General features: G+C 42.2%; 1 protein-coding gene across 6 annotated transcripts in view; it reads right to left on the bottom strand.

Moving 5' to 3' along the window:
* The window catches only part of CACNA1C (calcium voltage-gated channel subunit alpha1 C), a 563,646-nt gene that overhangs the window by 248,026 nt on the left and 302,807 nt on the right, over positions 1-12,813 (bottom strand). For all 6 annotated transcript variants that reach the window (XM_048499569.1, XM_048499568.1, XM_048499567.1 and 3 more), the window contains exon 4: positions 2,023-2,162. In XM_048499569.1, the coding sequence (XP_048355526.1) occupies positions 2,023-2,162 (140 nt within the window). The remainder of the gene's footprint in view (positions 1-2,022; positions 2,163-12,813) is intronic.

Consider the following 12,813-nt stretch of genomic DNA (forward strand, 5'->3'; position numbering starts at 1 on the left):
TTTTTAAAAAATCTACATAGAGAAGAGATATTCTGAGTTTCTGGAATATAGTGCTTCTTGCAAGATAGAAAATTCAGGAAGCCCACTCCAGGCTGAGAAATACCTGGAGATCTTGGAGGTGGAGTCTGAAGAAGGCAGGGTTTGGGGAAGGGCAAGACTTCAGTACAATATAATGTCATAAAGTCTGCCCTCCAAAACAGCCATTTTCTATAGGTAAACTGATCTCTGATGCTGGGAAATTAGTTGTAATCCCAGGAGATCTACCACCTGGAGGTTGACAACCCTAAAATACTTATTGTGTCTTCATTTCTTTCATTTATACTCCCATAGGATTTTACATAGAGACATCAGACTCTAGCCTGTTTTTCATCGAAGTAATAACACTGTAAGCTAGGCAGTGCCACCATTTGGGACTGGAAGAGAAGGATCACTTGGACACATGCTCCTCCGTACAAAAGTTCCCTTTGCATGAAAAATAAGTGTGTCATGTAGAATTATTCCAGCACAGTCTTCTCCCTGACATATCTCGCTCTACAAGGCTCACTCTACGCGGGCCTTCCCTTGCGGCTGATCCGGAGGTTTAAGTTGGTCCAGAATGCAGCAGCACGGCTTCTCTCAGGTAGTTCCATATGGGATCATATCTCACCTGTGCTGCACCAGCTGCACTGGTTCCCGATGGAACACCAGGTCATCTTCAAGTTGTTGGTATTGACCTGGGGCCCCTCATACCTTAGGGACCATCTGTCCGCTTACGTCCGCACCTGGCCCCTGCACTCCGCAGAGGCCAACTTACTGGTGGTCCCAGACCCCTCTACAATCTGTCTCTCCTCCACCTGGGCCAGGGCCTTTAGTGTACTGGCCCCATTGGTGGAATTCTTCGTCCATCCGGGCCCTGCGGGACCTTGAGCAGCTCCACAGGGCCTGTAAGACAGTCTTGTTCCGCCAGGCCTTTGGTGGAGGGGGATAGCCACGGAAAGATGCCATCCACTATGCTTCTACTGATTATCATCTTGACCACCCTCATGATGCATCATGAAATACCATCTTTGCCATCTGATTTCTTACATTTATATTTATGTGTTATTCTGTAATACTGGATTTTAAACTATAAATGGTCCCTTGTAGATTGTTTTAGTTATATAGTTCTAACATGTTTTGTACACTACCCAGAGCCCTTCGGGGGTAGGCAGGTTATCAAGTCTGAATGAATGAATGAATGAATGAATGAATGAATGAATGAATGAATGAATGAATGAATGAAACAATAAATAAAACATATCTGGAAGTTTCTCCTCAAGTGAAACACCTGAGAAACTGATTAATGCTTCTACCTTTAGTTTAAAAGTAATGTGCAAAGTAATCAATGTATATACATCTAGAGAGACCCACTGGTGTCACTTTCAATGGATACTATGACCATTTTACAAGTTCACTAAAGTGAGTGCGGTTCTTCTGTCTGCAAGAATCTGAAAGACACATGTATGCAATCAGGGTGCTGACAACGCAATCCTAAACCAAATTACAACCATTGAATTCAATGGACTCAGAAGGGTAAAAACTCTACTTAGGATTGCACTGCAAATCAGACAGGCTTCATCTAAGTTTCTATAAGTCTTCCTTTTGAAGACATTACTTTTCTATCAGAAAAGAGAAAGCTATCTATGAATTCTTCCTATTCCCCGGAGTGGAAATTCTTTGCTTCAAGAGAAGGAGCAGAAGAGTTTGGCTTTATATTCCATTTTTCTCAACCAGGAGGAGTCTCAAAGCGACTTCCAAATTCCTTCCCTTCCTCTCCCCATAACAGACACCTTGTAAGGTAGGTCGAGCTGAGAGTGAAGAGACCTTTGAATAGCCCAAGGTCACTCAGCAGGTTTCATGTGTACGAGTGGGGAAACAAACCTGGTTCACCAGATAAGAGAACCCGGTTCTCCAGATTACAGTCCACCTGCTCTCAACCACTACAGTACACTGGCTCTTAAGATACACTTAGAACAGACATACAAAAGAGGCAATAATACTCACCCTACTACCACAATTATAAAATCTAGTAAATTCCAGCCATTGCGGAGGTAAGCATTAGGATGAAAGAGAAGTCCATATGCTATTACTTTTAAAAATGCTTCCACTGTAAAAATTATGAGAAAGAGATATTCCACTCGTTCCTGCAGAGAAGACAAAAGAAAACAAGAAATGTTGCAATTAACTTAGTATACTGGGAGAAAATGCAGTAGAAGATCCCCACAAACTCCCACTTTATTTATGAACAGGACAGACACAGAAAGGAGAGCTCCACCATGTCTACAGAAAATGCTCTGAAGTGCCTACTAAAACAGTTTAATGTGTCCACTACAGGCATCAAATCCCAGACAAAGGCCAAAGTCACACGAACAGTCAGTACTGAAATCAGTGGGCTTAGTCTGATCTTATATTCACTTCTTGAGGAGTAAGCTCCATTGAACATAATGGGATTTACCCCGGCATGCAGAAAACCTTTCATCTCTCGTGCACTTGGAATCAACATTCATCACAGTGAAAGCCTTGCCTCCTTTCCCACTAATTCCACTGAGCAAGCAAAAGCCCAAGATTCACTTACGGTACATATGCATGTACCATCTAGAGATGCAAGTTGCGGTGCTGTCTGTTTCAAAAACTATAACCCTTATTAATTGAAACAGGGACGTTTGGCCAAAAATATTAGTAGTACACTGATAAAAGCTCTAATTCTGGAACTATTTTTTTGTTCCACCAAGTCACAGCTGACTTATGGCAGCCCCGTAGGATTTTCAAACCAAAAGGTATTAGGAGGTAGTTTGCCACTGCCTGCCTGCCTCTGCTTCTTTTTTAGAGGTTGCCGTTCTACATATTTACCAGGGCTGATCCTGCTTAACTTTGAGATCTGACAAGATGAGGCTAGCCTGGAGCCATCCAGATCAGGACGATTTTGGAACTGTGAAATCAGTAAATACCATTTTGGGACAAGGCGTGCAGGAATACAAAGGAAATATATACTCATTCTTGGTGCCCACTCATTTTCACCCCATCTGTTTTCAAAAGCAAGACGAGGAGCAAATAAAAATCTCTGCCTCATCACATGCTGACAGCGAGAAGCAGGGGACCACTGGGTTGGGTTGGATCACTGAAAGGTTAGCCAGTTTCTCATAACAACATCGTTTTGGGACACCCAACAGATGGTAAGATTAGTGGGGAGAGGACTCCTGACTACTGAGCAACAGAAGGGAGCATATGCAGCGAAGTCAAGGCTGCTGAAAAGTCCTGATGCTAGTAGTGTTATTCAGAAGAGCTGCATTGCTCAGTGACCCAACTCAGCTCAGTGATCCAGCAAACTCCTTTGCTAACTGAATGTTTGTAATTCCTTCCAGCTGATAATCATTTCCACTTCCAGCTGAGCATAGTGATTTTGACCTGTTAGCTAGGAAGAAGCTCCTGGTTGATAAGAATCTTTCTTAAAAGGCAGGGATTGTTTATTCTCCTCGACAGCTTTTATTCACAATTTAAAGCATCTTCCTATCCTTAGGGCAAAACTAGATGTTTCACAATTCACACTCCAGATATACAACCTGGCTATTAAAAGCAGTGATGGTGGTTTGTGTGATCTGGATCAAGGGAGTGGCTCTGGGGAAAGGGAAGGTTAACAATTCCACCTGTTTCTCCAATTGGGAATGAGGGCACAGTACAATGGATATTGAAATGACATGGACAAATAGATATGAAAGCTAAAAAATTAAATAGAATTCCTAGGAATTCTGTAAGTATCACTGATCCAATATGAGTCTGTGGCTCAGTGGTAGAGAATCTATCAGCAATGTTTAAAAAGGGGTCACTCTGGTAAGATGAGAAAATTTAGCAGTCTTCTTGCACTCACTGCAACCTCCTAGCACACTTGGAAAAGAATACTCTCCACGCAAGATGTTCTTTCCATAGGAAGGCTTTTACTTTAGCAGTTGCAAGGTTACACAATTCTATTCTATACAAGACTATAATACTATACAGAACACTTCAGCAATAACAAAGTTCAACACACACTCTCAACTCAGCCTCTATCTCACTCTAACTATATCTGAACTTAGAATACAAAGAATACATCCAACAGGATACCCCCCCCCCCGGCAACAGCCTCTCATTGGTCTAGAGTTACAATTGAATTCAGCAATCATGTTAAAGGTAGCCTTTGCTACTTCTTGCCCCTAGACTGACTGTCTCCGTCCTCTGGGGTTGGCAAACTTCTGCTAACTTAGAAGATGACCTTTTTGTGAACCTTTACTCTTTTTTATATATCATGACAGAATCTACTTTGCATGAAGGAATCCAGGCATATCCAGTTAAAAGTATGTGTGACCTAAAATCCCTTTGCCTAAGATCCTGGAAAGCAAATGTTTCTATGACAGTACATTACTGACCTTGATACACCAGTGGTTTGATTCAGAATCAGTTAGCTTCATGTGTGTACATGAAGATTATGGTTACATTTCCTTCTGAATCTGCCCTTATGCCACCACTCATCCCTTCTCTTACTTAATTTGTATAGCTCCCCCCTCCTTCTGCTTTTACTAGCTGTGTGTTCACAATATGGCCTGTCCCCTTAGATTTCCTCAAGGAAGGAGGATAGAGACATTTTAAAAAGCTAAGAATTCAAAGAAAGCGCTACACCTATTGGTACAATGGTATACCAATACAACGATATCCAACTACCAACGAAAAAGTTCCCCCACTGAGGGAGGGGGCAGGGTCTGAGAAAATGGATGTCATTTGGGCCAGAAAATCTGAAATTTCTTACCCACAGCAGCCATCCAGGTTTTACCACAATATTTTGCAAAAGTTTGGAGCAAAGCAAATTTAAGAAAGACTGGAGAAAAGTTGGGGTAACCTCTAGAGTGCACAAATGAATCAGGATGATGTAGAAAAGGGGAGAAAACCCTCACTCCTCCAAAGCAGTGAACTCAGTATCGATAACGTTTGTGAAAGACACCAGACAGAGTGTTTATCTTGGAGAACAAGAGAGACAGAACACATTTATCAAGGTAGCTTCTATTTGTATTGTTGAATGCTTTAACAGCTAGAATCCACTGGTTGTTGTGGGTTTTCCAGGCCATGTGGTCATGGTCTGGCATAGATGCAGGCAAAAAGTTACAAAAACTCCCAGACCATGGCCACAAAGCCTGGAAAACCCACAATGGCTAGTAGCTTCTACTGTTAGAAAATGCACAATTAAAGAGTTAACCTTTGTCTCAGTCAGATATTCTGCTTGCCCAGTACAATGATACAGTCAGTAGCTGCCGTATTACATAACTGCTTTTCAAAATGTAAGTGCATACTTATCACTAACTTAGTGCCCTTTAGATGGCATATGCCATTACTGTCCTTGGATGAAACAATATAAAGTCAAGAAACCAGTTACTTCATCTTATGCTGTAGATAACATTCAGATTAACATTCTTTCCTAGCTGCTCAATGAAGGCTATCAAAAATTTTCATGTTCCCAAAAAAAGGGGGGAAAAGGAACAGAAAAAGACTCTGGGCATCTCACAATTGCTCACCCAACTATGTTAATGTACTTCACAGTCCATAACTAAGAAATAATGATCCTCAATCCTAAATGCCTGCACTTAAAATCTCTGCAGTTGTCGATTGATTAATTATATGCCACTTGACATCTTCTAAGGGATTATTGCAAGACAAGAACCTCACCACCAGACATTGGAATCTGAATTATTCCTGGCAGCGGATTATCCAGCTGACCACATGACCAATCTGGAAGCCTTGCCGCAATTAACGTGCATTACAAAGCTACAGTATAATTTGACTAGAGGCCTCCGTTGCCAATTCTGGCTTGGGAAATTCCTGGATGGTAGAGTCGGGAGTGTAGAGTTGGAGGAGGAGGAGGAGAGGGACCTCAGTGAAGCATCATGCTATAAAGTCACCCTACAAAGTAGCTGTTTACTTCAAGACAACTGATTGTTGCCTCCAGACTCCGCCTCCAGGCCTAGCCTGGAAGGTGACAACCCTAGAAGAAATCTGATTGTGCATGGAATGGAGGATGGGAAGAGGTACACCCATAGGGGTGACAAAATAGTCTAACAATCCTGCTCATTCTCTGTTACAAATGCCTGCTACCAACCAGAGCCCATATTCCACCCTAAATCTCCTGAGAAAGGAAGACCCAACATTATGAAGGCAGATATGTATGGTATCCTTGCATCCTCACTTGACCAAGCTTGTTTTTTCACTTGCTTGTTTATTGTACAGCAGTGGCGTACCGCCCATGGGGACGGGGGTCAAATGACCCCAGGCGCAATGGTGGGGGCATGCAAAATGGTCCCCCATCCCCCTCTTCTCCCATGTCGACCCAGCTCAGAAGATAAAATATACATCATGACATGCATATTGGTCATCCTCTACATCATTACTGTGGAATTAAGTTTCACCGCTTCTCCCCCGAAGGGAGTGTTCACCTAATGGTTAGAGCACCGGCTGCCAGAGTTTGTTGGTCAAGCTTCGGCTGAATTGCCTCCCAGCTAGTCCTGCAAAATCCACCCACTGTGATGAACTTGGATCAGCATTTCACGCATCATTACAATCACAAATTCTGGAGCGGCTGCAAATGTTCTGCGGGAAGCAAATCTAGGCTTGGCTCAGCTGAGTGCAAAAGAGCAGAAGTTAACACAGCAGCGCTGCCAGCTCAGTTTGTGTCAGCAGAAGCCAACCCAAATGCCAACGCTGTTACAAACTGAGGCTCAAAAGGTTGTGCGAAGAAAATAGTTACGCTCTAGAGTTGAACTGTTCCATCCCATATTCGGGAATAAAGGACAAGTGCTCATAATAAGGGACACTGGGGCTTTAAAAACACTGCAATATTCTACCTCTTGTGCATTTAGAAGTCACGCCACAATAGAATAGATTAGAGAGTGTAATCAGAGCAAAGTTATACCAATCTGAGCCCATTGTCTCCAGTAGATTTAGAAATATATAACACTGACTGAGCCACCTTGTTTGCAGAGTTCACTCAAGTGGGAGCCACGTTCACGTAAAGCGTATATAATCAGTCATATGTTTAAGCTAGTGTTTATGCTCTTCACCAATTCTTTACAAAATGATAATTAACAATTTAGTTATTCAGTGCAATGGTAATTTGTAGCATAAGATCATGCACAGATTATTTTAAAAAATCACAAGGCAGGCAATGTAGATTTCCCCCCTCTGGGAAAAGAAGTCTGTAAATGGGGGGAACTGGTGATACAGCTGCTGAAGAAAAAAACTGAAGCAAATGTCTCTTTGCTTCTGGATTATAAATTATCAACAAATCCATGACAAGGATATCCTTACTTGTGTGAATATGCTGACCCGGGGCTACAGTTAGCATTAATAACTTTGACCTTTAACACTGCAGATCCAGATGTGTGTACTTATAGGCTCAATTCTACAAAGCAGATGTTGAGACAGATTTGTTGATATTGGGTTATGTCCAAAACATACTTGGTTGCTAAGGAGACATTTCACTTGAGCATGCAGCATCACGAGGCAGAATAAAACCCCATGGAGGACTGTTATGTGTTTTCCTTTTTAAAACCAGAACAAACTGTCACTGAAGAAAATGGAGCCGTTTTGTCTGCAAGAGGATTTCTGCTGTGGTGCCTGCAATCCTGTTACAGACAGATTGCTGCACTCCAATAAATCCCCTTGTGATCTAGCACAGGGGCAGGGACTGGTCACTGGATAAGTTGATTTTTCATAATCCAATAATTAGTGTCAGAAAGTCGGAGTTGAGAGCAAAAGTATTTGTTTCTGAACATTAGGCCTCTTCCTTGACAGATTAAAAGAACAGTCACCACTATTCGTACTGTCAGTGTTCAAAGTCCACTTCACACATGAAGTCACAACATGTTGAATTTCAGTCACAACATGTTGAATTTCTGCTACACAGGAGAGTCCCATGTTAAATCCACGCTGTGTTTTTGATGGTCCAGCTGGTAAGCCTGTATCTGGGCAGTGCTACTTCAGTGGGAAAGTCAAAGCTCATATGCTTGAATCATCCTCTAGTTTGTTAAAAAGTCCCTACACCCGGAAGATTAACAGGAAATGGAGAAAGCTATGTTAGAACTAGGCTTGGTGATTCGGTAGGCCCAATCTGAAAATACCCCCCCCCCCCCCCATCCCTGTTCGTTTTTTTCAGGTCTGATTCAGCCCTGCATACCAAGCTGGACAAAAACCCTCGAGCTGAATACTTTAAAAACACAATAACCCGAATTGTGCTGGATATTTCATGATGCTTTGGTGGGGCTGTTCTGTGTAGGAACATCAAATTTGTTGCAAATCTGCTGGTGACTCTCCTCAGAGGAACCACAGAAGTTTGTTGAAGTGTAGTTTGGGAGCGGGGGGGAGGTCCCATGGTATGGGCAACTAAGTGAAGGAAACTTGGTGCCCAGAGAATAGGACTCCCACCCACTCAACCTTTAGCAAAGTTGGTTTGTTCATGCAAGGATAGTCACCACCAGCTGTGCGGCAAATTTGGTCCCCTGCACAAAATAACAGCCCCACCAGAGTCCTTAATAAAATCGCCAGCACAGTGCAAGTGAAGCAAAACAGTACACCTCATTTAAGTCAGTCAGTAAGTTACTTTCCCCCCTCACACATGTATTGCTATCCCACAGATAGACTTTGCTGAAGCCTGTATGATTCTTGTTGTAACTGGCTTGGCTCCATTGTAGTGAATGGGGGATTTCTGCAGGTGGCTGTGCATTTTTAAGGTAGAGGCACTGAACTTGCAGGGGGGCTTCAGGAGACTCTCCTAGGAAGAACAGCAAGGTTTGGTGAAGTTTGGTTCAGGCGCCCATGGGAGATGGGGGCTACCTGTTTGATGACTCATAAAATTATCCCCCCGAACCAAAGTTCATCAAATCTTGGTGTTCTTATCAGGAGGATCTCCTAAAGCCACACTGCAAGTTTGGTACCTCTATCTTGAGAAATGTGCTCCCTGCGTACAAACCCGGAAAATCCCCATTGACTACAATGGAGTCAAGTTTGTTCAATAGGAGAATCTTGGGGATTTCTTGTGGTGTCTGTAGGGGATGCATTTTTCAAGAAAGAGGCACCAAACCTGCAGGATGTATTTGAGAGATGCTTCTGATAACAGCATAAAGATTTGATGCAGTTTGGTTCAGTTTGGGTCTTCGAAGGGGTAGCCCCCATTTCCCATTAGAAACCCATTAGAAACAATGGGAGATGGGGGACCCCTTTTGAGTCCATAAAATTGGACACCCTGAACCAAATGTTGGTGGTCCCATCAGGCGAATGTCTCAAAGTGACCCTGAAAGTTTGTGCAGCTGTCTTAAAAAATGCGCCCCCTGGATGTGTAAAACCCCCAAAATGCGAAAAAATTCCCCATAGGGTTATAAGGACACAAATGTTTTCAGGGAGTTTTCAGGAACCTTAAATATTTTCAGGTTTTCTGAATTAGATATTCATATTTTTTGGGTTTTATGATAATTTTAAATCCAGAAAATCCCAAACCTGAATTTTACCGACTTTAAAAAATATGTTGAAGCCTAGTTAGAACTGGTTGTGGTGGGTTTTCCGGGCTGTGTGGCCGTGGTCTGGTGGATCTTGTTCCTAACGCTTCGCCTGCATCTGTGGCTGGCATCTTCAGAAGGGTATCACTGAGCTCTTCTTCCAGACGTTTAGCTTTTTATATGAAAGAAATGTTTCAATTAGAGGAGAATACAATCAGTTGTCCCACCTGCTGTCAGTAGTGAAACAGTCCAGACACAGATTTACCAAATTAAAAAAAAAAAGACCTAGTTCAATGAAGCAACAACAAACACCACAGCAATGCTGTAATTCAATGCATGATGGGAAAGCAAGATTCCAGCACTGCTGGCTTGGGTAGAGTTATTTGTTTTCCCCAAATTTATTTTCTATGAAAGTCTTATTTTCCAAGAGCTGCACCAGGCACTGCCATGTATTACGGTTGTGTACAGTACGAAAGCTTGTGTGCTCTGTCCTGTTTTTACTTGAAAAGGACATCTACCAGTTCTGCTAGCTAGTCTGTACTCTTTATTATGCCTCTGAACACTCGGAAAGATAAATGGTGAGCAATAATAAAATTGTGACATTTGTGGCTTCTAAATGAGAAAATTGGTTCTCTGGATAGTGATAAATATTTTCTTCTGTCAGTGCTCAAGTACTTCACATTCTTTAGTCCAGTTAAGAAATCGGTTCACTTGGAGAAAACGACGGCTTTGGAAGGCGGACTGTAAGGCGTTATATCCCACTGAAGTCCCTCCCCAAACCCTGCCCTCCTCAGGCTCTCCTGCCCAAGTTTCCAGGTATTTTCAACCCACAGCTAGCAACTCTACCCATTTTGCAGGCTTGGCGGGAAGGAAAGAGGCCGAGAGTTTTGCTTAAGGCAGTCTAGTGAGCTTCGTAGCTGTCAGGAGTTTTGAATGAAGAATTTTCGCTTTCTCACTCTCACAGTAGCAAATGATATATATACCGTATATGCTCGCGTATAAGTCGGGGGTGGAGCTTTTTCAGCATAAAAATGTGTTGAAAAAGTCGACTTATACGCGAGTATATACGGTAATGGACCCTTTTACCTCAATATGCTTATTTCATGACATGCAGAATATGAAGACACAAAACATTAATCAGGACCAAGCTTCCTGTTGTGAGGTGGGACCAGCCCCCTCCCCCTGCCCCTCCACAATCTTCAGTACAGTTTGTGGGGCATGGCAAAAAACAGGACGTGCTTTTCCAAAAAGTGCCCAAGGGGAAAATAAACCTTTGGATACCTTGAGCAAACTTATTCAGATACATAAATACAGATACCTTTACTGACATACATAAAACAAGTTAAGATCACAGCCATTAAAATCAGTATGTTAAAAAGAGAAAATTCAATAATAGGTAGTTCAGTCAGTTTCTAATTTTAACAGGTCTTCCTTTTTAGTACCGAGACAAATTTGGCAATGGATTTGGTAAGCACTGGATATTTATCTGACAAAAGAAAGGAGAGTTGGCAAACTTATTCATTACTTTACTGGAAGTACAGTAATTACAATCTCTAATCAGATGTTATACAGGCCATGCTAGGCTTGGGAGAGGCACTGGCTAAAGCGAAACCTGCAGGGTTTACCTCATCAGAGTCACGCTGCAGAGAAGAAGCTATGCCCTGCCGTTAGTATGCCAACTATGATAATCCTGACTGTATTAGAAACATAATGAGACAAGTGTCCCTGGGAAGCAAAAGGCTGAATGCTCTTGTACATCTAGTCCCACACCAACCTGCTGGCATTTGTTTTATCATAATAGCTGCACTTAATCACCTTTGTGTTTAGGAATGCATCTGTTTAGAGTTTCCTCAGGATGAAAACGGAAGAAAGGAAAGAGAAAGATAGGAAACAGACATATAGAAATGGATGATAAAGGATGCTGGTGGAATGGGGGGGGGTTAAGATACTATGGTTTGGAGGTTATACTTCTACTTGTGGTGCTGTGGGACTACTGAAAAATTATTACTACTACTGCAGGACATGGCATTTGAGCTATAGAAACGACAGGTTTTGATTCTATCACCAGTGCTTTTTAATATCTGTAAGAAATTACTGGGAGAAGGGTAGCCAGGGTGAGCTTGACAGCTTCTGTGGGCAGGGGCATCATGATATCACTAAATGCGGCCACATCATGATGTCACTTCTAAAGAAAACCCAGGAATGATGGTGGTGGTAGCTCTAGAAGTCACTGGGAACTCTATGGAAAAACCACAGATGTTCTGGTGATTCCTGGAGGCACCACTTTTGTTTCTGAGTTTTCCCTGAAGTAATGACATCACCTACAGCTACAACAACATACTGGAAAAAGGAGGATGGCTTAAAGTCTGAGAATTAGTCATACATGGCTCATCACTTTTCCCTAGAGACCACGAGAAGGATGCTCAAACCCTCCTGTAAGTTTAAGATCTTTCAGTCAAAACCATTTTCTCTGAAGGGTCCACACACCAGACAGTATGACTATATTACATTCATGTTTCCATTTCTTGCTCAGTAATCACCATAGCAATGGTGTGGGAAAACCTCATACACAAATGGTTGACGGTCTTGTCTTTCAAGAGATTTTGTTTACATCCTTGTGACAATTTGCCAAGTTTGTAACAACCATCAGCAGCCCCACCTATATGGTCTACCACACCTATCACTTTTATAGAAGAGAATATCAAAGGAATCAGTTTAAATTAAGGCTGCCTTGGTATGATAACTACAGGTAATAGATCATCACTGAGAATACTGTGTCTCATTTATCGCTTTATATATAAATGAATTGGCTACTTCTCATGCTCAGATATTTGGGTTTGCTCATGCACTCAAATTACATAGGCAGACGAGCCAAAAAAATCCATTTTGGCTCAACACTTTTTTTTATTAATCTAACTTCAAGAAACTGCAAAAAAAAAAAACATTGTGAAACATGCTGGAGTTAAATTACCTATGTAATGAAGTGCACAAAAGAAAAATTGTCAGCATCATGAAAGGAATTCTGAAAGAATCCTCAATCCTTACACTTTATTTAATAGGAAGGTGTGAGTTGGAAGTCTGATTTCTATGAATTGGTATTCCATGGGCTTCCCCTAAGGTGCTTCACATCCTGCATGGGAGCTCCCAAAGGCACCTGGTGGGCCACTGCGAGTAGCAGAGTGCTGGACTAGATGGACTCTGGTCTGATCCAGCAGGTTCGTTCTTATGTTCTTATGCTTGCCTGGGAGAGGGAAAACAAAACCTATGGTAATGTTTGAGAATAGCTGTT

The sequence above is a fragment of the Sphaerodactylus townsendi genome, linkage group LG06 (assembly GCF_021028975.2).
Source record: "Sphaerodactylus townsendi isolate TG3544 linkage group LG06, MPM_Stown_v2.3, whole genome shotgun sequence".
NCBI lineage: Eukaryota > Metazoa > Chordata > Lepidosauria > Squamata > Sphaerodactylidae > Sphaerodactylus > Sphaerodactylus townsendi.